Genomic DNA, 25,355 nt, shown 5'->3' with positions numbered 1-25,355 from the left:
GCACCAAAACCACACAGCAAATTTGAACTTCGGCAAAAACAAAATTTCAAACCTTCACCACATGAAGAACAACTGACAAGAAAACACCAGCGGTGTACGTGATCTACATAAAAAAACACTTATGTATTGTTTCAGAAGGAGATTTCTGATTCAACAGCCATAGAAGAACATAATTCAGATGCACACCAACTTGAGCAAATTAACAGTAACTGATCGCACAGCGGCATGGGGATTATCACCTCTGACGCAAAAGCCGGAATCAGATCCAGGAGCTTTGCTCGTTTCCTCTGTGGTGTTTGTCTGGTTGTGCTAGTGTCCTTCCACCTCCCTAATACAGAATTACCTGTCCATGTTTCTACTCTATGATGTTACTATTTTTCCCCCAAACGCGTTCTGCGATGGATTTGGTTCCCACATAGTCTGCAGTCGATTTCTGAGGATCATCTTTCTACTAAAAGACTAAAAGCTGTCATGGCCTCAACCAACAGACTGCCTCTAGTTTATAGAGCAAATATATAGGAACTCAAGAATGGTGACCAACAAGAGGACACCACTCAGGTCAGGTCAGTGACCCGAGCACCTCATCTAGCCGTTAACCTAAGAGAATCCCGGATATCACTTTCAACAACTTGGCTGGGTGCTTTATTGTAGACCTACAAACTCTCTAGTGCCTCTAGTTCTCTTGTTTAAACGCACTTACTGTTAGCTTTTTCTTGCATCCTCTAGTCAGTGGTTCACTGGTGACTGATCTTTATCCATTAGGTTGACTGCAATGCCTTTGCTTTATTCGATACTAAATGATTTTAAATCAGGTGCCCTCATTGGTTCTACATTCAGGGCCAAGAAGAAACCTGACTCCCCAGAAATCACCGATTTTAAATCAGGGCTACGTTATTAGCCAAGAACACCTGGGACTCCCCAAGCACTGGAGCACAACTGGCTCGAGAGCCTCTGGGGTAGGTGGGTGGGTTTGTTGGCCTGTTTCCACAGCTTGCCATGCTACAGTGAGCCCAGTGGCTTTCCAAACACCTGTGGGCGTTCAATGAGATCGGTGAAAGCTGTGCATTTCACCCAGCGTTTCCATTAACTGCTAACATCTAAACACCCATCAGCACCAGTTTCAAAAGCTAATTAAATAAGACTGGATATGCCAACCTGTCTTGCAGGCAAAAACAACACTGTTATGAAGGATTGTGATTACTGTAACATGAGCAAAAAGTAATACTAAATGTTCTTAAATATTAAGTGACAAAGATCGGAAATCAAGAAAGTTTCTCACTAAGCCCACGTGTTCTTGCTACCTTTGAAGCTTTGTGGTGAAGGCAACAAGCAATTTCTTTTGACATCTCTCAGAAAGTCACACTCTTACTACAGGATAGGACTTATTGTTTTCTATACGCAGCTGAGTGACCAAGCTCTGTGTGGTGAGAGTGAAGGAATGAAGAAACGTCAAGCGCAGCTCCTTCTTGGAATTTGATTTTCATGACGCCTTGCAAGGTCAGGCTCGCAAGTTTTTACACCCTCCAGTCTTTTCAAAACGCAATATTGAGTACTGTTCTCTGGTACGAGGAGTGCTAGTTGCACAGAACAATGGAATTAAATATGGTAACTGAGCTCTTGTGGTACCCAGAACAGCAACAACAGAAGCAGAAAAAAGACCAGAGTTGTGTAACAGCAGAGCTCCAACAATCCCCCACATCCTGCCCCTGTACCGCAGGTTTAAGTTACGAGTCCCAAATAAAATTGCTGATAACGTGAAAAAAACTATGACAAATCTGTTTTCTTTTATCGTTACTAAATGAAAAAAAGAAACAGTAGAACTTTATGCATTCTATTAGTTTTTCCACTAACGAATGGAACGTTTCCACTCTGTGCTCTGCAAAAAAAAAAAAACACAGAGCAGTCCGTCACTGTGAGGGACTGCGGTTTTTCCTAGTGGAAACTCTGGTCCTCCATCTGGTGCTCAGTTCTGCTGTGTGATCCGTGAGGAAGGAAGCATACAAGGGATGTGACCATGCATTGCACAGAACCATCACATCTCCAGCTGGCACCAGCGCTCCAGCTACCCGCCAAGTTCAGCAACTTCTCATTATGAAATAGGACGGTGTGGGGGGATATTATAGCACCATTTGAAAATCTTGAAAAAAAATATTTAACTGAATGCTGGACTAAGAAGCTTCTAATCATCTGTCTAAAAGAAGCAACACATTAGGCTCAACACACTAAGGTTTCACTAGAGTATTCCCTAGGGGGGTTTATTATTGAAGTTTCGTAGAAGTTTTTTTTCCCCCAACACCAAATAAAAACTCAGGTCATACGTTTATCTTAAGTTTATCAAGCGATCTTTTCCACTGTGAGAGGTTTAACCTTATGCCTAGTGAATACAGGGCACTAGAAAGACTTTGAACCTGATGGACCCCACCCTTTCGCACTTGAGCGCAGATCAATGCATCTGTTATTTGTCTTCTCTAGAGCAGCTACTCGAAATATCACTGTATGTGTAAAACGGTGAGAAGAAATAAAGGAGGCTGGCACTGAAATGAAGGCGTGGGAAAGTAACATTGGTCTTCGCTTATCTAAAAACGTGTTAACCACTCCGCCAATTAAGCTCTTATTTATACAAGTGTAATCATAGAATAGATTTGCATTTCACAGCAGAACTAATCAGGCAGGCAATCAGTTTCTCTCTTTCGGGCAAGTGCAAAGACGACAACCTCAGGATTTTTTTTTAACTACAAATTCTATGGATGTCAGATATCTGGATGATATGGGAAATATTGACTTCAAAACCCTCATGTTCACCTTTAAGGCTCCACCTGGCTTGGAACATCATTATCGGTCTGACTTGTTATCTTGTCTACTCCACACCTCGCGATTTTCATTTGTCTGATTCCGATCTCATCTCCCAAGCCTACTTGCACCCTATGGGTGACAGGACCTTCTCCCACTGCGCCCCAAAGCTCTGGAATTCTGTCCTCAAGGATACCACAGTGTCACTTACCCTAATCTACACTCAAAACCTTCAGAAGGGCTTTTATGCAATCAGTGTTTGTTTCTGCTCCTTCTATTGTCTACTAACATTTCCAATCATTAATACTACATTTCTTTGTGCTCATCTTTTCTTCTCCTATTTTGGCTACTTTTTAACTGTGTTTTTTTGCTTTTCATGTAAAGCACATTCAGCAGAAACTAAGGTATGACTAAATAATAATAATAATAATAATAATAATAATAATAATAAAAAAAAAGGTAGCAGTCTAAACCGCTTCACCACGATTTATTTCTTTTCAACAGGGTAGCAAAGGAAAAGCACAGAATGTCTCAGCATTCAAAAACATGGAAAGATTTAGTAAAATAAAAAAGGACACTCCCAGCCTTTAATCAAACACTAAGAGATCACACCTTAAAAGGCTTAAACACAGATTCAGGACAAAAGACAAAACGGAAACAACATAGAAGCATAACATACAAATCCTCTGGACAGCATCCACAGCAGAAATAAAGGGGACTAATGCATCATTGCAAGAAAACACCATTCTGCAAGTGCAAATGCAAGTTTGTGCTATGTGACTGCACCTCTCTCTGCAGTTACTCTCTGAATAACATAAGCTTATCTACGGTATATATAAACGAGAGCTCTCCGACAACTTCTAAGGTAAGAAAAATAACTAGCTGCCAAAGAGCATGTTTAGTTCATGTTTCCTTTTCCAATAATGCACTACCTCCATGGCATCGCAGAAGACCATAGTTCAGCAGGCAGCAAAAGAGGCACAATGGTGGAATGTTCCCAGCTTGTTCCCCATTAGGTGAAGTACTGAGGATTAGGGTAACCAATCACAAACTTTCCTGTGCCCCCCAAAAAAACTCGAGATCTTGAGCTCTAGGCGCTAAAAGTTTGGTTAATGCTGGGCAATCATAGTCTTGATATGTTCAGTGTGAACTGCTTCGAAAAGCAGTGAAATGTGGTGCACAAATAAAATGCATAAAGGGTCACATCTTCTTGGGCAATAAAACTGAATGCTGAACAGCTTCTGGCAATTACACCCAATGACCACAGACACAATTGGAACATGTGTACAAGACACTTGTGTATGTAATTTATTTGTTCCTTTGTGTAGCTATCATTATGTGGTTGTTAGAATAAACCAGCTATGTCTGTGAGCAACGCTACCACCTTGAAGCCTGACTCTTGCCAGAGGAAGATTGGGCCTGGTCAGTACCAGGATGAGACACTTCCAAGGAAAACCAGTTTGCTGCTGTTTATGTTTGTGGACTGTTGGGTTACTCGGTTTCCTGTAGATCACAGGTAGCGCAGTACAATGGCATGGAAGTTAGGCTGAAAGGCAGTGTGAATTCTGGGCTAGAACATCCTACTGTGTGACTGCACAGAATCATCATTCTGATTGCATATTCGCTTCATATTCACAGGGGTTTTGCTTTCTGGTTGATTGGGTCTAAATTGCCCCTCATTTTAGTGTTTCAGCAATGAACTGGCATCCCATCAAGAGTGTAACTCAGCCCTGTGCCGGCCCATGATTCTGGGATAGGCCCTGGGTGGCCTTAGCCCTTACTGGGAATAACCAGCTTTCTGATAATGATGGGTTGAAAGATGCAAGTCCCAGAAAGGAAATTGTGCTGTAGGAGATCCTGTTTTCAGACGAGACCATCACCATGGTTGATAAAGAACCCACAGCACTGGTCTTAAGAGTGATTGGGTCTGTAAAATCTGGCCTCCCTAATGATTCTTCCTAGTTGAATTGGAAACAATTTCTTACTGTACGTCTCCACATGAGCTGCTGTGCAGAAATAATCTATCCAATTCATTCTTGAGGGCTAGAAAACTACCCAATTTTTATTTTTACCCCAACAATGTACTTCATCATCCAAGTAAAAACACTACAGCTTATGATAATTACCTTAATTTACCCTAGTTCAGCAGTTAATAAGGCAGACCACATATAGAAACTATCACTGAGAAACAGTGTAGTCTCCCACTATAACCTCACACAACACTATGAGGATAGCTTCTTCCATTGGTCTTTAAAGAGCACACATCTTCATAATGGTGATAAATAGCTACAAAATTGCATGGCAACATTTCACAAACTCGATGTGTGTAAATCGAAGGATGGGTGTACTCACTCCATATTCTAAAGATTTCGAATGCTCTTGCTAATGACTGTAAAAGACAAACGTATTATACTTTTGGTAACATCTTTGTGAGGGCGGAGAAGTGTCGCTCTCAAAAATGAACACACTGGAAAAAAAAAAATGCTGCCTTGCTTATAATAGCGCAGTACTTGACTGTTTTTCTGCCGAGAGGTTAAAAGGTGAAAAATGCACCACACTGGCACAGGTAACCAGAAGAGTTGAAAAGGTTGTGCCCTGATCTTGACCACACCATATTTGCCAAATTCAACTGATAGTGGTGCTGAGAAAGCCACAGTGCAGAACAAAATGCACAGCACTCAGAGGAAGTGGGTAAGGGTGGAGAAAACGCAATGCATCCCAATATTAGCGCACACGAAACACCAACTCGACACCCACATGACTTCTGAAACCGAATAATCATTACCCTCAGAAACGCTGCCCATCTTCAGTTCAAAAGTTCTTGTTTTCTCAGGGGGACAGCAACAGAAAAACAATTTAGCTGGCGAGAAGCCGAGCCCTTGTTTATTCAAGAGTGCTATTAACTTAAGACATCGTGAGAGTCTCATCAGAGCTTCCTGAGCTGAAACACCTCAGCTGAGAAAAAACAAAATGCAGCGCTGTGCTGTCAGGTTTCACAAGCAACAAAAGAGACAAGGTTCTTCCCAGAAATTCAGTTTGCATGGCAACAAACACTTCACTGTTTTTGCCACTGCAACCTCCCAATCAAATCTGCTATCATTTTAAAGCAGAGTTAACCCCACTGCCCGAGGCTTCACTTGGAAGAATCAAGACAAATGCATGATCTTTTTTAATATAGGGGCACATGTTACTGTCTGAATTAGGATTTACATTAGACCCCATGTTTGGACTAGGCTCCTGCAATACAGGAGTTCTTTTTATCTTTTTTAAAACAGAAATTTGAGCAATGCACTCAACGGATGAGAAACCCACAGTGTGGAAACGGCAGCGGTGGAATCTTTCGAGATTAAGCCTGATGCAGAAACGCAATTGCAAGCACACAGCTCTGTTGGGCTGAATGGGCAGCCGAAATTTCAGATGAATTTATTTATTTGCACAAGGGTGCAATGGGAACCGTGTCTCACCTAGATTCGAACCCGCAACCTTCCCATTACGAGTCCAGAATCTGACCACTACACCACACTGCTGCCCATAGCTCTCTTCATTGAGGGTTCTTACAGTATTTTCATGTGTTAAATGCTGACTGATGGCTGATTCTATTTTTAGATTACAAACCAGTTCATTTGATTTCCTACTCCTTCATACTCTTACAAATGAAAGGCTGAGCCAGTTACAAGGTCTGCTTCGGAGATTGTTTTTGTTTTTTCCTAGACTAAGTGGTACCGCTGTTTAGCAATCGTTGGTTTCGTATAACGATTTGGCATCCGCCAACCTATTCATTTCGTGCAAGAAGTTCAAATTACATTGTCCGCTGGCAAGACAGGCCTCGACCATATTGTCATTTCTCCATCTAGTTTACATGTTAAAAGCGATAAGCACAACACAGCACATCAGGAAACACTAACAATTCAGCAAATACTTGCTGGGATAGTCAGACAAACATTAACATGTTTAGTTATAGGTGGAATAATTCTCATGTGTGTTTATGAAGGTCCCCAAGTTAACACAAGCGAAAGCCAGGTGTTAATGGGCAGGTACCGCACTTTCAGAGTCCTAAGAGCCAGCAGATGCAATGCAGGCAGAAGAGTTAATATAGCTAACAAGTGTGATTAGTATAGCTAGTGAAGCTAAACCAGAGTCTTCATTCTCTTGTCAGTGCAATGCAAAGTACTTACTCTGGACCACTCTGTAAGCAACTACAACAAACACAAGAATTAAGGAATTTAGAAATCAAACATGGAAAGTTTTTTTTTAACAAATACCAAGATACCATTGGAGGCCAGGGACTCATTTTAGCTTGCAGATCAAACAGATCTGAGACAGCTGGTGCACATCCCTGCTATATTTTGCAACACACACATAGTAAAAAAAAGAACATCAGAAATCAAATACAGGATATGTATACTAGCCTGAGAAAGAGATGAAAGGTGCAGAAACAGCATAAAATGAAAAGCAACCGCAAGTCTCATGTCTGAAGATTTGAGCCAAACCCTTCCTTTGTGTCCCCTGACTGGAGTGCTTGGTGAAGTTCTCACTATACAGTCTACAAGGTGAAAAAGATGCTACACGCTAAATCAACGTGGCTTCCCATGAAACGAGGGGAATTCACAATAGGTTTCAAGTAAATGTCACATAAAAAACAAGATGCCCAATTTGTAAGACACTCACCCTTCTCACCCCCACCCCCCCCCAAAAACAGGGGATTACAAGTACCAAATCATGATCTCATTAGACACCGATAATTTTCTAGAAGGACAGCTAAAAAGTGCTTTTATTTTCCGACTTCATGAGTTTAAGGAAACTAAATTAACAGTTTTTATAACCTTTAAGCATTTAGAGATGCACACAAATTGTGAAAATTACAGACATCCCAAAACAAACCGATCCATTTAAAGGGTAAAAAAGTGCAGAAATGCTGATTATATATTACAATAGTATGCACGCTGGGGACGAACAGATTCAATTTCTATCCATGTGTGGGCAGAGTGACCTTTCCTCTGATTGGACATGCTGGTGTGGTGTTTGCTTACCACTACAAGTAAAACTTACCGCTGGGTGGCTTAGGTCTCGGGGGTACATTCTTCTTGGGTGGCAGTGCTGGGGTATCCTGCTTTCCTCTGAAGGGATCATCGGAGAACCCCTGCGCCAACCCCCCCCAAGAAATAAATACATTTTCATGCGAGATGTCTAACTGAGAAGGCAACAAAACTAATTACTGCACAGTCAGACCTTCAAAACGGCTCTCCGTGCAAACACAGACGTGCTTCTCGCATTCAGAAACTGTATCGTCACGTCTTACTGGAGATAAAAGAGGAGTGATCCAAATTCAAAACTCAGACGTAAAAAGCCCCACCCGAAGAAGCCGAAAAACAAACCACCATTCATTTCTAAAATAGAACACTGCTTGTTAAACACTAGATTTCCACCCTTCGACTTTATCTTAGTGAGGGTTACCACTGGGGTTCGAATGAAAACACCAGATTGCAGGTGTGGTCCTCCTCCATTGCAGTTCGAAACCTCTGTGTGCAGCTAAGGCCAATATCACTTGCTCATGTGCGATTCTCTCAAAACCATGTAGTCTCATTAAAATCCAACTGCTACAACTGAATCATCAGACCACGTCTCACCCCATTAAAGCACATTTTGTTTACTCGTAAAGGATTTGCCTGAGGAGTCCTTTGAGCAGTACACAGGTGACTTTGAGGGCTACAGCTTATCTAGTAGAAAATGCATTGCCCACTTTTGTTGGTCTATTGAAAGATATAAAAAAAATACTCCCCACTGATACAAAAATGTCAGTAGTAACCCAGATTTCAAAACCTGGATCAAGGTATCACAAAGAGCACAAACTCTGCGAAACTGTGAAAACAGCAGCAATAAAGTGACAGTTCTGCATAGAAAAAGATTATTGAAGAAGCTGATCTTGATAATCAGATGAGCAAACAGAGAAAGCAATATCTTCAATAAGAAAATCTGGTTATGTGTAGAGATCAGCACTCAGTTTGTTGATGCCTGTATTCGATTGAGATATTTTTCTAAATGGCTATTATAATAGTTTCTTTTTTCACTTATAAACTCACAAGCTCATGTTTTAGGATGCAGTTTAGGCCCTAGAGTAACAGCAAGAGTTTTTCACCTCTGAAATGAGAGGAGCACTCTTGCATTTAAGAAATGGTCATTTTGAATCAATTTGGTGGATCTTGACTAGGTACCATTTAACACTCCTGCAGAAAGTTGTCAAAAATGTTTTTGGATGTTGTCCAAAATGTTACGGCATAGTCAGAGATTTATTTACATAAGCATGAATGGGACATCTGTGAATGTGAATCTCCACATAAAGCTGAGTATAAGTTTTCCAAAACCACAAACAGTGACATACGATTATGATTTGCATCTTGGGGGGGGGGGAGGGCAAAAACTGGCTTTTCTGGGAGAATGTTCATGCGATATTTTTGTGGCATGACCGTTCTAGAGATACGCAAGGGCAACTTGCCTTGGACATTTGGCTGAAGTCTGCAAACCCACCACTGCTTCCAAAAGAGCTGCTTCCAAAAGGGTCTAGTGTTCCAAAGAGATCTGTAGGGAAAAAAATAAACAACATAAAACAAGAACAAAAGACTTCCAACTAGAAAGTAAGTGTGGCTCCTTTTCTTTTTGATGACGACAGAGACCATCAGAAGTTACATTCATTTTTGGTTCTTAAGTGTCTGTTACTGCACAGAATAAGCACTTCAGCACAACCCTTAGAACTTATACAGGCAGGCAACTGGAGAAAGCGTGCCAAACCTTAATAAACTTGAAATAAACTGTCTATACAGTCTTGTACGTAGGCACCAGCAATCACAGTCTGTGGTGTTTTTGTTTCTCTGACGTCTGCAGCTGTGATTGACAAGTCAAAGGGGTTAAAAGTTAGCAATTTCAAACAGTGTAATGGCACAAGCAGCCGTTTTCTATGAAATGTTTGTACAACTATATGGGAAAAAAAGGCATTTATTGTAACACAGTCCATTTGTAAGAAAGAGAATGGGTGCCTGAAAAACTACACAAAAAAGTATAAAGTGACTTCTTTTGGTGTTATTTATGAAAGGGGAACGTAAACAAGACTTTAGAACGCTGGCTAACCCACAGTCACAGGGAACACAGCTGGTCTTGTGTTCTAACTAGGTATGAAATTTCAGTGTTGCATGAAGCAATGTGTTTCCTATGAACTAAAGTAATTTCCTGGAAAATAAAACTATCCCAGCTCAGCAAGAGTGAATAAACACTAGATTGAGAATAGCTTTTACACTAAGTGATTCTACTGTTCAAGTTACATTTCTGCTGCCAGGTCCACAGTTAAACATCATTTTCTATATTTGGCCACAATGTCCTGCTTGTTTTTACCACAGCTGTTTGTAGACAAAGATATTTTCATGGCATAGACCTGCTTATTCATACATATAATTCATATATACTAGGAACATGTCCACAAGAATACAGGAAAAAAAAAATCCCCCACCGAACGTGAAGTAAATTAACAACTCGGTCAGGCATGCAACTCTGAGCGAGGAATGCAAGTGAAGTTGTAAATCCTCCTGGATAAGGAACAGTCCTTTTTGACTCTCTGCTCATAAAACTAAGCATTCGGAATTATTTCTGCTCCGAGGTTTGAACATGGGAAAACCCAGCACGAATGAAGAACAAAACTTAATCTAAAATTTTGTGACCTGTTTCCTTTTAGCAGCTCAATCACATAATACACTCATGCTGTTGTCACAGAAAAAAACCTTCTATGAAGTTCCACCAGAATGTCTGATCGCTATTTGCATCGCAATGAAAAACGTGCGGGATTTTAGAACAGTGTACCTTCTATAACAGTATCTTATCACTTGGCGTTCACACACCCACCCTTCACCACGAAAGATTGCTTAACCCACAGATTCCATATAGCTCTTGGTGTAGTGTGAGAATGCTTATATTGACTACATTGTGAGATTCACACTGTATGACAATGAGACCACAAGCAGGCTATAAATGATAGAGGCACAATCGAACAATGAAAAGAAAAGCACAAAAACAGTCAGCTTGGAAATACCATGCCTTCCGGAAAGCATCTCAACATCACACAAAAGACAATGCCTCATACGACAAGGCAGAAGCAGCCACCTTAATTTGTATCCACCCAGCATCTCGCAACTAAAGCTAAGCAGATGCGAGCCTGGCCAGTACCTGGATGGGAGATCTCCTGGGGAAAGCTAAAGTCGCTGTTGGAAGAGGCATTAGTGGGGCTAACGGGGCGCTTTCCCTGCGGTCTGTGACAGGGACACACCTTAAAAAAAAACTATACCTTAAAAAAAGATGTCATCCTTGGGATGAGATGTAAAACTGAGGTCCCAACTCTCTGCGGTCATTAAAAAAATCTCAGGGCCTTTCTTGAAAAGAGTAGGGGTGTAACCCCAATGTCCTGGTCAAACTTTCCCATTGGCCTTTACCAGTCATGGCCCAATAATCCCCATTACTTCATCACTCGGCTCTCCTCCCCACTGATAGCTGATGCGAGGCGAGAGCACTGGAGCACTCTGGCTGCTGTCGCATCATCCAGGTGGGGGCTACACACTGGCAGTGGTGGAGGGGAGTCCCCGTGGGTTGTAAATTGCTTTGAGTGGAGTGTCCAGAAAAGCGCTACATACGGATATAATTATTAGATAAAAGCAGCCACAGAGCCTGATGATTTTTACCTGATCCTTTTGGCTTTGGGCTTGTAGAAGCAAAAGGGTCACCGCTGGCAAAAAGTCCGGGCTAGAAAGTAAAAAACAGACATTTCAACACCTTGGAAACTATCTGCCATGTTTACTGCTTCGAAGTACAATTGGATCACAGTATTTTATGGTTAACAGCCTCATAGATGCAATTAAATACAACTTATCCAGTGTGGAGGATGGCTTTAGAGTCTTAAAGATTTAACTGAGTGTCACAGCCGTGAAGAGAAGAGATGACTTCCTGAAAAGAGGCTGGTGAACACCCCCCGTTAGACCACCAAAAAATGAGGGAGATCTCTCGTTACCTTTGAAGGAAGTGTAGCACTTTTACTGAAGGGGTCGGAGGTCGTGAAGGGGTCCGACTTGGCGGTTTTCTTGAAGAAATCATCAGATGACGTACTCTTGAAGGGGTCGCTCTCTTTGAAAGGGTCTCCCCCAAAAGGATCTGGGCAGAAAGCAGCAGTTTATTGGCACCAGCAGCAATTTTTATCTTTAAGACGGAAAACACCACCTATTCCAGAGTAGAAGGGGGATCAACACTAAGGTTGTAGCCAATAGAAGGGCTTTCTTGTTCAGCATTGAGGACACACAATTGACCTGATCATGAAGATGTCTTTCATGGTTAACATTTTTTTAAAAATGCTGCTTGTCAAAACAGTCAATCAGTGAAAATCTTGATCAACTTATTAATCTTGACACCCAAAGCTTCCTGTCAAAGGTGCAATACAGCAGTTCCTGTAAAAGAGGCATCCTATTGTGTGTCTGTCTTCATATGCTGAGTCAATTTTTAATAACATATCAAATTCTAAGGGTCATCTGAAGACTTTTTTTTTTTTGCTTTTAAACATGGATGCTTTCTAGACACCTTTAAGTAAATGGTAAACACACTGACTTGCTGGTCTACCCATCACTTGTGCAGACGAAACCCCCTTGGTTAATATAGGCACGATTTAAGAATACGTGGCTTGTAGAGAAACCCAACAACACAGAGGGAGCATCTGATTTTACAGTGTACAGACAGTCTTTATTGAGCAAGTGGAGAATAGTGCTGGGACACACTGGAAATGCTTAAGATCCAATTTAGAAAGCCAGTCGATTTTGCAACAGCAATTAGCTAATGATCTTGGATCTCACGAACTGTACAGCTCCCTGGCGGGGAACTGAATAACAAACTAATGTCCCTCTTAAGTCCCCACTATTTTAATGAAGTCTTACTGCAGTAAGTATTCGTATTTGTTATCTTTTTAAAAATATTAACTCTCAATACCTGTGGCAACAGGCGGCTGCTTTGCAAAGGGATCGTTTTGGAAGGGGTCACCTAACGAAGAAAAGCGAAGTCGGGGGGGAGGGGGAAATATCAGTTACTTTTTCAGGCCAGCTGGATCTTGGGATGGGATGGGAGTGCCAGACATTGCACTATAAATGAATTAAAGCATGCTTCAATGTGAAAAGTTCAAGATCTCATTCCAGTAGGTTAGCTAACCTAAAGCTTAAAAACACATTCTGTAATGTAAAAGCTAACATAAAAATATATATTTTTAAGTACAGTAGATGGAAAAATTGAACAGATCTTCAGAAAAAGTCCTAGGGCACATTTGACTGTATATCTGAAGCAAACTGGGAAGAGCACAGAGAGAAGGATGCTACTTTATTGGGAACTGGGCTGTAATGCTTTCATCCACCTCAACCCAACTGCTAGGCACAGCGCTGCCACAGCAGCAACCTGCCTCCGAGCGGCCCAGAGGAGTCCGGCAGCGATTAAAAAGCCCGCTGGGCGGAGCCGGTTTCACGGAACGGCCCGTTTCGTGCAAGCGGGTGAAAGCACACAAGGGGTCGCCGAGGTCCGGAGCTTAGGGAAAAAATGGAAAACACTGGAGTGTGCGCAAGACTGAGGAGGGAGGCGAGGTGCAACTCGGCAGGCTAGGAGAGCAGCAGCAGCAGCAGCCAGGACTGGAGTGAGCAATGACATCAAGGGACATCAGAGTGAGGGGGGAGGGCAGGAAACTCAGGGAGAAGGCAGGAGGGGGACAGCTTGAAAACAAACAAAAAAAAAAAGAGGATGACGACCTGTAAGCGAGTGGGAGGCCGGGCAGGACGTTGGAAAGTCTCCCCCTGGAGGGCACGGAGGATCCCTGCAGCTGCTGTGGTTATTAAAGCGTACTTACTGCCTTTAAAAGGATCTGCACCTTTAAAAGGGTCTGTTTTGAAAGGGTCCTCCGATTGGAAGGGGTCAGCCTGCAGCTCCTGGGCATTGCTGTTGAACGCCGACGTCTTCGCTTTAAAAGGATCCTCCTGCAAAACAAAGGGTTTTCATCTGAGTCCCATCTTCATTGCGTTTACCCAGCAGATAAATTAAAAATAAGTCTTTGGTGACGTCTTTGGTGTAAAAAATAGTATTTTACATCAACCTTGACTCATCTGAATTAGATCAAAGCTAAAAAGAAGCTTGTGACCAAATGTTGGATTTCCTTCCTTCTATGTTTGCAACCTGCATTCTGTTATTTTTACAAAATGTAGGAAGCCTTCACAATCTTCCACTATGTTCTTTGATCTCTGTGGGCAGAAGCAATGAGATGGCAGTAGGAACAACCCAAAAGGGAAAGGCTGCAAAATGAAAAAGACTCATGATTAATGTCGGAAATGGTAGCTCGCCCTTGCAATAAGAGCAAGTGCTCTTTCACAAGCAATTTTCTTCTACTTAAAGTTCAAATCATCCTCGGCAGATTTTGCAAGGTACTGGACACCAAACTCTTTAACTAGCCAAGCAGTAAACCCCCCTTGTTACAGTTCACCCTGTCACTTGAGTGGAAAACCCTAAACTACCCCTTCAGACTTCAGTCTTCAGATTCCGTGCCGAGTGAAGTGGGTTAAAAAGACGGCAGGACAGTTTTACTAGAAAAGAAAAAGACAACAGCTGCTGCATCCGCGCCATAACGCAACATAAACCAAACACGAAGAGGATTGGGCTGCGGTGATGACAACAGGGGATGTTACCAAACACGTTTTTAACACTGCCTTCGGCACGAATACGCTGGACAAAAAGGGACTTGCGCCCGCACTGTATATTATCTGTGTATATTATATATTATATTATACTGTATATTATCCTGTGAACACTGCTGTGTAAGTGTCCGGCGGGCCGGGACGAAAGTTACTTCCGTCTGCAATGCAAGTCCAACCCACAGGATGACACAGAACACGGCCGTGTAAATGTCCCGCTCCGCCCCACCAGACGGTACAGACTCGCGCTCACCATGGCCCCGAAGCCTCCGTTCTCCTTCTCCGGGAAACCCTCGCTCATGTCCGCCAGGTTCGTCATGCTCCCGCCGTGGGTCCCGTTAAGGGCGTTGTTGTACTGCTCGATACTCTTCGCCATCTCCTGCTGGCTGTCCTGGATCTGGGACAGCTTACTCCGGGCCTAAGACACGGCAACAGTGGGGGAACGTTTCAGGGTACAAGCCAAGACGGGGAGCGGTGCCAACGGCGGAACGAGAGATTTCTGGGAAAACGACGCCGATTCCAAAAGGAGGAAACTCTGAAGACTGGGGTAGCAAGGTGTCGGCGAGGACGGTATTCGAGCAGTTCCCAGCAGTGTGCTCACTACTCCATAACTTGAGCCGGTTTAAAACGAACTTGACTTGAATTACTGTATTTTTACTCTATATAGAGATTGCAGGTGTGCGCAATTAAAACTTCAAATTTAAAATCTCAAGCCCAGATGTGGCCAGCCACGAGCCAGGAGACCTGTAATCCAGCATGTTTTAGTCACCCTTTAGTCTTGTAGTTGGAATGGGTATTCATTTATAAACACTTGACCAAGTTATAGGTTTCATAAGAAGGGGGATTTCTCAGCCTCTCCCCGTGACTCATAACCACACACTGACACTGATTTTCTCCCTCTTAGCCTTGTCCCTTAGCGGTCACTCAGCGGCCATGGGACACTCTTGGCCACAGGACAGCAAATGCCTCTATACCTTCCACTTTTAAATGCATCCCTTGACCTCTGACCTTAACTACAGTGGGAGGTGATGGAGGGGGGAACTGTGGGAGCTGTAGTTTTTCCCCACCCTGACTCAAGACGCACCTCTGTCCCTCACGCCTTCAGAAAGAGAATGAAACCTCACTTGGGCAGGACTAAAATTTATCAACATGTATATCTTTTTCCCTTGTCATAGCATTGGGGCTCTTCATTTAGCTTGCAAAGCTTCCGACACAGGCTTTCCTAGCACCGTACAGAAAAATAACCGCAGAAAAATGTCATTGCACTGGTGTGCAGCAGAAGCGGAAAGCTTAAAAAATGTGCTGAACAGCACAGACTAGATGCTTTCCTTCAGCTTGTAATCTCTTACCCAGCTTTGGTCACAGCAATGTGAGCTTCTGCAATGCAACATACACCTTGGCATTCCACAGCTCAGTCTGCTGCCCCTGCTCGGCATGCTTTGTGTGGGGCCCAGCTTCTAAACTAAGTTTACCGGCATGGATGGATCAGATCCAAGCGCTGATTTGGCTGCACAGAAGGGCTTAAAATTAATCAGGAGGTCGCTGGGCCTGATGAGAAACGCGGAGGTTGTGCTGTGAAATCTCTCAAAGGAAACTGACACACCCTGCCCACCGCGAGAGAAGCAAACCAGGGGTTAACTGCGATGCCGAGAATGTCATCTCATCATGCTGGGGGGGGGAGCTGATCTGCAGAAAGGTGACTGTACTACTGTAATCGGTTATTATTCTTTTAATTAAATGTTGTTGTTTTTTACTGCCACTACTAGTTTTGGACTATATCACAGAACTGGCTTTATCACAAAACCCTTACATGTTTTCCAATGCCATTCCGTTTTGATATTAAGATCAAATCCGTTACTGGAAAAAAAAAAACCTTAGAAATGCTATTCAAATTCACAAAATGTACAACAAGTCCAAGCCACAGAGAGAGGAGCACATGCTGGACAGTGATGAGCCATTTTTCATTTCACAGCTGTTGTTCTTCACATCCTTGAAGAAGGAAGCGAAACCTGTGATGCAAACAGCTCACAATGTGTACACCAGTTTTCTCTGCACTTTTTTTTAAGTTAGGTTGCCCTCTAAAGACAGTTTGTGCTATTACAAAACCATTCTTTTTATGTTAGGTTGCCCTCTGAAGACAGCTAGTGTTACTACAAAATCATTCCAAGAGAAGATGTAAAGATGTATCTTTTTTCTAAAAGAGAAACCAGTATTTATTAAATTTAGACAAAAACACTACTTAATTCAAAATGTAGTATGGGCCAGCTCTTTATATTTATTGGCATTTTCAGTAAATTAAACCTGAACTTCTTTTATTTAAAAAATGTCATGCAATGTCAGAAACAGATGCAATAGTTTTTTCCCCCTATGTTGAATAAAAGTGTCTGTTCTGGAGTTAAGGCTACAGAGCCACACCTGTTGATTATGTGAAACGTTAAGTTGCATGGTGCTGGGATGTTTGCAATGTTCTGGGATCTGATCTAAGGAACCACAATTATCAAAGGCACCGACAAAGATAAACTGTTACTGTCTAGTAACTGAACCTGGACCAGCTTAAAAAAAAAGGGCAGAGTGGTGGCTCTGTGGCTAAGGATCTGCGCCTGTGGCTGGAAGGTTGCCGGTACACATCCCACAGCCGGCAGAGGAATCCTACTCCATTGGGCCCCTGAGCAAGGCCCTTAACCCCAACTGCTCCAGGGGCGCTGTATAAATGCCTGACCCTGCACTCTGACCCCAAGCTTCTCTCACTGTGTCTCATGGAGAGCAAGCTGGGGTATGCGAGAAGACAAGATCCTAATGCAAGAAATTGTATATGGCCAATAAAGTGATCTTAAGTAAGAAAAATTACAAATGAGAGGAGGTACTTTAAAAACGGAGTAAACAAGTTTGTCCAAAGCGGACCAAAGGGTTTTTCTACAAGCAACCGACACTTAAGGTGAGTACAAGGTGAGTAATAATGTCAGTTCCTAGTGAGCTTCCTAGAACACATTTTTGAGTTTCACTAACACAGCACAATCAACCTCAAGACCAGAAAACAAGTTCAGCTCTTTCAAAGGTCTTTTCATGCTTTCTATAGCACATGAGGGCTGCACCGATTTGCTTTCTTGACTCTTCATAAACATCTCTCTTCTTGTTTTTTTAAATCTTATCTTGATTTCAGGGCATCCTGTGTTAGTGAGGCTGCATACCTGGTATTCATTATACAAAACCACGCTGCTCACACTTCTATTGTAGCTTGGGGTGGGGTTCATCTGTGAACCACAAACGGTAATGACCTTTTCTAAACCCAAGAAGAGAATCTGAACTGATTTGGGGCATTAATGCTTGTTATGGCTGCAAAATATTTGAACAAAACCATGCATGTCAGCTGCAAACCTGTGCAACATTCCTATATTTCAGACAATTAAGAATCTCCACCAAGTTAGGCAGGAAACATATTGCTGACACATTTTTAAAAAAAGTGTCTTCAAGCAACAGCCTGATATACACATCAAAGTGGAAGCTTATTGCATCCTCTTCTTTCAGAAGCATGCATGTGAACACAAACAGAGTGCAAGGAAATGAAATTTCAATTAAACTTGTTCCCATGTCCTGCAATGGAAAAGAAAAGCTACAGGCTCAGAGCAAAACAGAAGAGAACCAGGAATATGGATGTACAGGATCAAAGTTGGAAGTACACCTTCAGTCTAGGAAATTCTTGCAGCGTACAATGCGGAATCATCAGTGCAATACTGATTACTGCAGCCTTACCCTGAATACCTCAAATCCTTATCAGCACACACAAACACAAACACAAAAGCAGGGAAGAACCCATGACCAGCCATGTTGCAGAATAAGTCTCATTATCCTGGCAGTCTGTGGCTGGCCTGTCTGCACTGATTTACCTGGTTGATCTCCTCTTGTGTGGACTTGAGTGATTTGATGATGGTCTCCAGCTGGACCTTCCCAGCCTGGATACTCTGCTCCAGCTGCGTCTCCTCTTGCTGCAGCCGGTTCAGGTCTGTCTTGGCCCGGCTCAGCTCCTCCTCCTGGCTCTTCAAGTCGGATTCCTGGGAGTGGATCTGCGTTTGCAACGAGGAAATCTAGAGCACAATAACGCGAGAAAGGTTACAACAAAAGGAGGCTGTGCAGTCCATCACACTTGCGAGCAGATTACAGATCTGGGACCTTGTCCCGCCATTCCTTGAAGGATCCTAAGACTCAGGCATTTACAGTCCCAAACACACCTCCTCTCAAAAAGTGGGTAAAGGACCAACATGAAAGGATAAGCAAAGTGCAGGTAATGATGTGAAACAAGAGCACTATTCACACTAAGTCAGAACTACTCAATAGGTCCATTTAGAAGCCTATAAGCCTGCAATAACTTCAGCTCTTCATTTACGCTTTGTAGTTGCATTATGTTAAATCATTTAATTTACACCTTTTCATTAACTTTAATTGAATGTTTATAATACACATTTATTCAAATATAGATATCATAAAAGCAAATTAGTAGAACTAATACTGTCAAGAGTCTAACTGGTCTATTGCAGCTCTCACCATCTGGGTCTCTTCCTGGCACTTTTGCCTGACGTCGTTCAGCATGTCCTCCAGCTTGGCTTTCTGTTGGTCCATCTCCTCCAGCCGGTCCTGGGCATCCTGCTTCTGAGATTCAAGTTTCTGCAAACTGCAGGTCTCCCGGTCCAGATCGTTCTGCATTTCCTGAAAAGACCAAATGAAAATACCGTACCCCTAAGAGTGCATGGGTTTTTTTTCCCCACTTCAACTGATCACAGTTGCTGAGAATAATGTACTAACTGTAAACTTCAAACAAGCATATAAAGAAAAGCTTACATTAACACTTAATGTAGTAATAACAGGTGCTTCGTAGCCCATGTATAGATTAATGATTCATAATAAAAGTCGGTAATTTGCAGAGACATAAGGGCAGGTCCCCCCTAAGTCCAACTCATCAAGGTAACAGACCAGCATGCTGTGCAGGCCTTAAATCCCAAACAGCACAACGAAGGAGGAAGAGGATATTAAGGCTTAACTGGACATCTCCCCCACTACCCTATTATTGGGGGGGGAGATGAAACGGATGAATTAGATGAAACAGTCAGAGAACAGATGGACCAATTCAACCCTGCAGATGATTCACAATGATTTACCAACAAAGCTTTCTTGACTGTTGCCCTTCGGAGAGGGAATGCTGTGCTATGGGCACCAATACCTGCAGGGGTGTGCATTTTTCTATTACAGGGGAGGGGAATTTCAGTTAGCTGGTTCTTTAAAAGAAAGATTTACCAATAAGCAGTAAATATTCCTGATGCATAACCTCAGTAAAATGGTCAGTTTTATAAAAGCTTGCTCATCTCACTCTTGCAAAGCTACTGATTTAATTTTGTCATCTTACAGAAGGACAAAGTTTACAATGAGAGGCGGCCATGCGGCCCATTGTCAGCGAACAGCTTACTGAGGCAAAGATCTCCTTCAGCCGTTTCTGGAAGGAAGCCAGGGTTTGGGTTTGGTCCTGCCGATTCCAATTGATTCCCATTGACCATTGTAGAAAAAATAGGGATGTCTGTCTCCATATACTCAATGGGAAATACTCTACCCTGAACAATTCTGCTTGTGCATTTTTATTCTTGGCTCCCTGTGAATTTGGAAGTGAATCAGACGGTGTAGCTGCAATCCCTGGGAAGAAGCAATAAAAACAAAAATGAACTTCAACCATTTTCCTCACCTGGACCTCATTCGTTTTCTGTCTGATAGCGTCCTCTTTGTCCCTGATGTCTTGTTCCAGCACATACTTCTCCCTGCATTTAACAAATGAACAAAATTAAGTCAGAAATGACATACACTACCTTCTACCCCACCCCAAAAAACCTTTCCCTAATTTAAACAAGAACAGCATTTACATTTTTAGATCGACGATCATACTGTGACAACCCGGAGGAGGCATTACCTGAGAGTATTCCAGTGTGTAAAAGCAAGTGCGCTATGGCAGCACAGAGAGAAAGTGATGAAAACAAGAGACAGGTTGATAAAATACACACGGAAAAGGAAAGGGAAATGTTTTATTGTCATTTCAGCAGAAGACAACCATTAGACTTAGAAATCAATATAGAGAGCAGTGTGTCCATATGATATTTAAAACCAGAAAAATTCACTTGTACCCTTTTCTCCCTTTGAAGTGTGCATTTTATGACCAATATGTTCCCACAATATGCAATCTACTACCCTACTGTAAGATGGCCTTAGCAATTGTACCAACTGCACTGCACCACAGTGACACCTACTGACTGTCTCGCTAATGACAGCACAAATGGAGGCCAAATCATCTGAAATCTGCCAATCTGCTTAAAATTGTTTAACAGAGAAAACATTACCAAAACACACAAAAAAGAGACCGAAGGGCACTGATCAATCTTCAGTTCAGTCTTACGAGGGAGCTAAACTGGAACTGGAGAAAAAACTGCGTTTCTGCAGTCACTCTACATAAATAAGAGCAACATTTTTTGTGTAGTTACATTTTTCATCCAGTCCGAGATGCCATGCTGAACAGCTGCTTCTTTCACTGAGTATCAGGCAGTCTGAATTCATTTGAGCTCATTGTCAAGTGCATTAAGAACCTGATTTAAAGCTGATAAACTGCAGATCAAACCTTGTAGAGGGAAAACGCCAATGTGTTTTTCTCTAATATCTTGTAAAATACATTTCCATTTCACTCTTTCACGTCTTTGTGTTTAAAATCATTCTCATAATAAAGGCTACAATGAATTTTTCATTCAAGGAAAATGCCCCTTGTGAATTGATGTTTTCTCCCTTACAAACTATTTTGAAAGTACAATTACAGAATAAGATTAAGCGATGACTGTGCCTATTTTAACAGGAATATTACTTTTAAGAGTGGCTGTACAAAGACCTCTTAACCAAACCTGAAAAAATGACAAAATGAAAAACTCCCTTAAGTCTTCCAAACTTTTAATTAGTTGAAGATCAAACTTATAATTAGTTCCTCTTTAAGTGTTCAATAAGTGTTGAATTGGATAGAAATATTAGGAGTCTTAATATTGCAATACAGCTGTAATTTTGCAATATTTTCTCCGTAACATTCTAGAGAAAATGATAGGCCCGCAGAATTTTTCAAGCACAAGAAAATGTTAACATATTACAACATTAAGACTACTGGTATTTCAGACAGATAAAAAAGCTTGTTCTTCCATGATTGGAAAGGCTAGACTTTCAACATAAAACTGATGAAAAGCTAAGCTATTTCTATTGACAATGAAAACTATGGCCCTACAGTATATATTTGTTTTGAAATTGCAGTTTAATCATTACTTTTTCTAAGACATTTTTTAATAACTTCCAAAGGAAAATTACAAACTCAGCATCATACAAAGAACTACGACCGAGCCGTTTATCCATTCCGGCATTCCGACAGTATGATCTCTCTAGAAAAAACAAATCTGTAGTGGAACCACAGTATGTACTCTGCATATCCAACATGCTCCCAGAAATAAGCATTCCACACATGTCAACAGGCCAAGCCTTATTGTACTGTACAAGTCTTCACATATAATTATAGCGTCTTGTCCCCACAGGCCACAGATGTTTTAAGTGATGTGTTTAGCAAAAAACAGCAAGTGTATTCTAATTTAATTTAAAAATATAGCCCACACTCACAGATTCACATTTCTACAATTGCACAGAATTTGATATGTTTGGCATTCACATTATTAATTCAACATAAATCTTTTCTACTCTCTAGGATAAACGTGTTTTCAGTATGCAAGTTAAGTCAACAGAAACCAGAGACCAAATACACAAACACCTATAGCTGCAGTTGAACATGCAGACATTCATATTGAGGGATAAGCTCCTATGCATCTCAAGATTAACCTCAAAAGACCACTCAGCGGCCTATGATATCCAACGATTACATTTCTCCATTCTCACAAAGGCAGCACAAGCTGTACTACAAACATTACACTGCAATCCATCCCACCTCAAGCATGAACTTCCCTGGAAAGGAACAGTTTAGGGTAGCCAATCAAACCTCATGTACATGTTATACCGGAGATGGGATGAAACCAGAGCCAACACAGAAATAAAAATGTATGCAAACTTCACACAGACAGCTGCCCCCAACTGGAATTGAATCCAGGACAGAAGAGCTAACCATCCCTGCCACTGTTCCAATCCAAAATGAGGGTGCTGAGCAATAGGAGACTATTGTCTTTGCCTCTTTTGTGGGGAAATCTATACTCTGAACATCTACCATACCCCCCGAAAATTATTAGGTATAGTACAGAAAAAAAAAACAAGTTACTGCAGTCAAACATCTTCCCCCAACACGTACCAATTCCCAAATAAATGACACAAAACCTGCAAAAGAGAGATCTGGTAAAAGAATGGAAACGTCTCATCTTATTTCACAAGTTTGTCAGGGGAGTAAATGAAAGAAATCCGCCTGTGTGAAATCTCATGACATTCCAGCTTCGGAAAGACGAAGGGGCAAGCATCGTGACCCTAGCCTAAGACATACTGCGCTACTGGGAGACAAGGCTTGCTCTTGAATGGAAGACCTCTTCCGTTCGAAATTACCTCTGCAGCTGTGCGATTTCTTGACTGATATCGTCCAGTTCTTTAATTCCAGTGAATTCCCCAGAGCCGACAGAGCTCGTGCTGTCCTGTGAAAAGACGAGAGGGGTTCGCAGTCAGCGGGTCAGCGCACTGCAGGAGTCCGTCACACACCGCCCGGAGCAGCACAGCACAGAGCAGGCGCAGTACCACACACTGACACTCCAACACAGGGAACAGGAAGAGCAGGCCAAGAGGAGGGGGAGTAATGCCACAGCACCAGCGTTCTCTCTCACTGTTTTTAATTTCACCTCACGGGAGAAAAAAAAAAGGAACACCAAAGCACCGTTCACAGCATCGAGTGTTTTACAAATGCTTTTCCACCTCCGAGACTTACAACACGTGTCTTTTTTGCAAACCATCAAAAGCATTTGTGCACAATAATTACATACCCAGAACTCGAACATTATTGCCTGTTTAACAGAGGTTTGCAATAGCAACATCAGCAGCATTAAAAATAAAATAAAATGAAAAAAGAAATGTGATTCTTGGTGCATACACTTTCAACTTACACACTGCCTTTAAATGCATTGCTCACTGCAGCTCTGTGTATTGGTTTGTCATTCTATTGCTACGCTCAAGAAAACACTGAAGGACCTTTAACGAGACTGTACAGGAGCAGCAGCTACCACCACAAGATATTCCATATGGATGTTGCAAAGAAATCCATTTAAAATCTGTGCTGTGATTGAAGCTTAACACAAAAAGCACTATAACCACTATATTGAATTTAAACTGCCAACAGGTGGCACTATATGCCCAAAAGATTGCAGTTTATTCAAATATCCTTAATTCCTGAATTGTGAAAATAAGCAATAATATTGTTTAAGATTACGAAATGCATTGGAAAAACACATCCATATGAATCCTGTACTTCATCAAATATATTATTTGAATCGTAAGTTGAAAAATGGACTTGAATAAGGTGGTGCTACATAGTTCTGATTTTTGAATCACCATTGCTTGCCCTCACATGAAGAGTTTTCACTGCTACTTTCTGTAACCTAAGAGGGCGAGTTCTTGTTTAGAATTAGCTCTGACACGAATAAAACTAACAATTCCTATAAGAAAAATAATAATCATTGCTTTAAGAAGGAACAGGAATGCTTAGAAGGAACAATCCTCCACACACACAATGCAAACATCCAGAAGAAAAACATCACAGACAATTACAGCAGACAGACTTAAACAGGGACCCCGCGTGGAAGAAGTGAGATCTCTCTCTCTCTCTCTGGCACTCAAAGATAATTGTATACAATCCTGTTAACACTGCACAAGCCTACAACCAAAAGCCACCTTCATAACACTTCCAAGAATCTTCCAATTATGAGCCCATCAGTCTGAAAACTACTCTAAACGTCAACTAAAATTACTCACAAATTTAATGGACATCCAACAACCTACAGGTCCAGCAATTTGTGAACCTGCATTGAGTGCTGGTTGAAATTACACAAAATGCTCGGTATGCCATTAAGTAATCATCAACAAACATGAACCAGCTGCAGATCAGCTGAGAAACAGAACAAGAGCTCTTACTCTCTACCTGTGCTTGAATAGGCCGAAGTGTTAACACGAGCATGAACATTGCTTCTCGTAGGTATAAAAACAGAGTAATCAAGAAAAAAAGGTGAAGGGAACTGCTTAAGGGCCTGCTTTTAATCATGCAAAAATTTACCTGCAGACTGCTTAGGAATAGAGACAAATACAGACATGCTTTCATTAGGAGAAATTAAGCGGGAACTCAAGGCAGTGCTTCAGCAAAAGCAGTTTGTACTCTTTCACAATGGGTCAGCCTTAAAATGTCGAGGATATTTTGTTTGGATATACACAAAGAGAAAACAAAAAGATTCAACAAGACAGTGATATGAACGGGAGGTGGAGAGGACGTGTGGGTTACAGGTCAAGGAAATGAGTTACGAGTGGTTACTCACACGGCGCATGTCAGTTAGTGCAGTCATTTCAGATCCAACAGGAGTTATATACCCTGAAAGACTCTACAAAGAAAGGTGATACAGAACAAGCATTGAAAAGAAGCATTAAGGCAGGAAAACTCTGATACGAAAGAACAGGCAGCAACATTTTGTTCCACCACACTCTTCCTATAATCTGAACAAGATGTATGTGTTGCAGCACAGAAGTTGTAGTGAACAGAAAAATCCTTCCCATAAATTAGTTCCTTTCATTTGAAACTTTTCAAAT

The 25,355-nt window shown here is 41.8% G+C and overlaps 1 protein-coding gene across 18 annotated transcripts in view; it reads right to left on the bottom strand.

The window, feature by feature from the left end:
- eps15l1a (epidermal growth factor receptor pathway substrate 15-like 1a) overlaps window positions 1-25,355 on the bottom strand; it is a 48,101-nt gene that overhangs the window by 9,224 nt on the left and 13,522 nt on the right. For 7 of the 18 annotated variants that reach the window (XM_088622402.1, XM_088622409.1, XM_088622411.1 and 4 more), the window contains 14 exons: window positions 25,088-25,150; window positions 23,549-23,569; window positions 23,121-23,206; window positions 20,254-20,326; window positions 19,068-19,229; window positions 18,413-18,610; window positions 14,782-14,946; window positions 13,715-13,820; window positions 12,796-12,846; window positions 11,834-11,973; window positions 11,508-11,568; window positions 9,284-9,366; window positions 7,840-7,930; window positions 6,966-6,986 (listed from right to left, as the gene is read on the bottom strand). In XM_088622402.1, the coding sequence (XP_088478528.1) occupies window positions 6,966-6,986; window positions 7,840-7,930; window positions 9,284-9,366; window positions 11,508-11,568; window positions 11,834-11,973; window positions 12,796-12,846; window positions 13,715-13,820; window positions 14,782-14,946; window positions 18,413-18,610; window positions 19,068-19,229; window positions 20,254-20,326; window positions 23,121-23,206; window positions 23,549-23,569; window positions 25,088-25,150 (1,321 nt within the window). Of the gene's footprint in view, window positions 1-6,965; window positions 6,987-7,839; window positions 7,931-9,283; window positions 9,367-11,507; window positions 11,569-11,833; window positions 11,974-12,795; window positions 12,847-13,693; window positions 13,821-14,781; window positions 14,947-18,412; window positions 18,611-19,067; window positions 19,230-20,253; window positions 20,327-23,120; window positions 23,207-23,548; window positions 23,570-25,087; window positions 25,151-25,355 lie in introns of all 18 variants that reach the window. The other 11 variants (XM_088622404.1, XM_088622412.1, XM_088622416.1 and 8 more) reach the window with 8 other exon arrangements.

Source organism: Lepisosteus platostomus, chromosome 27, assembly GCF_059453375.1.
Source record: "Lepisosteus platostomus isolate fLepPlt1 chromosome 27, fLepPlt1.hap1, whole genome shotgun sequence".
NCBI classification, from domain to species: domain Eukaryota; kingdom Metazoa; phylum Chordata; class Actinopteri; order Semionotiformes; family Lepisosteidae; genus Lepisosteus; species Lepisosteus platostomus.
Note: the sequence above shows the minus strand (reverse complement) of the source record. Positions and strands in the feature narration are given on the sequence as shown.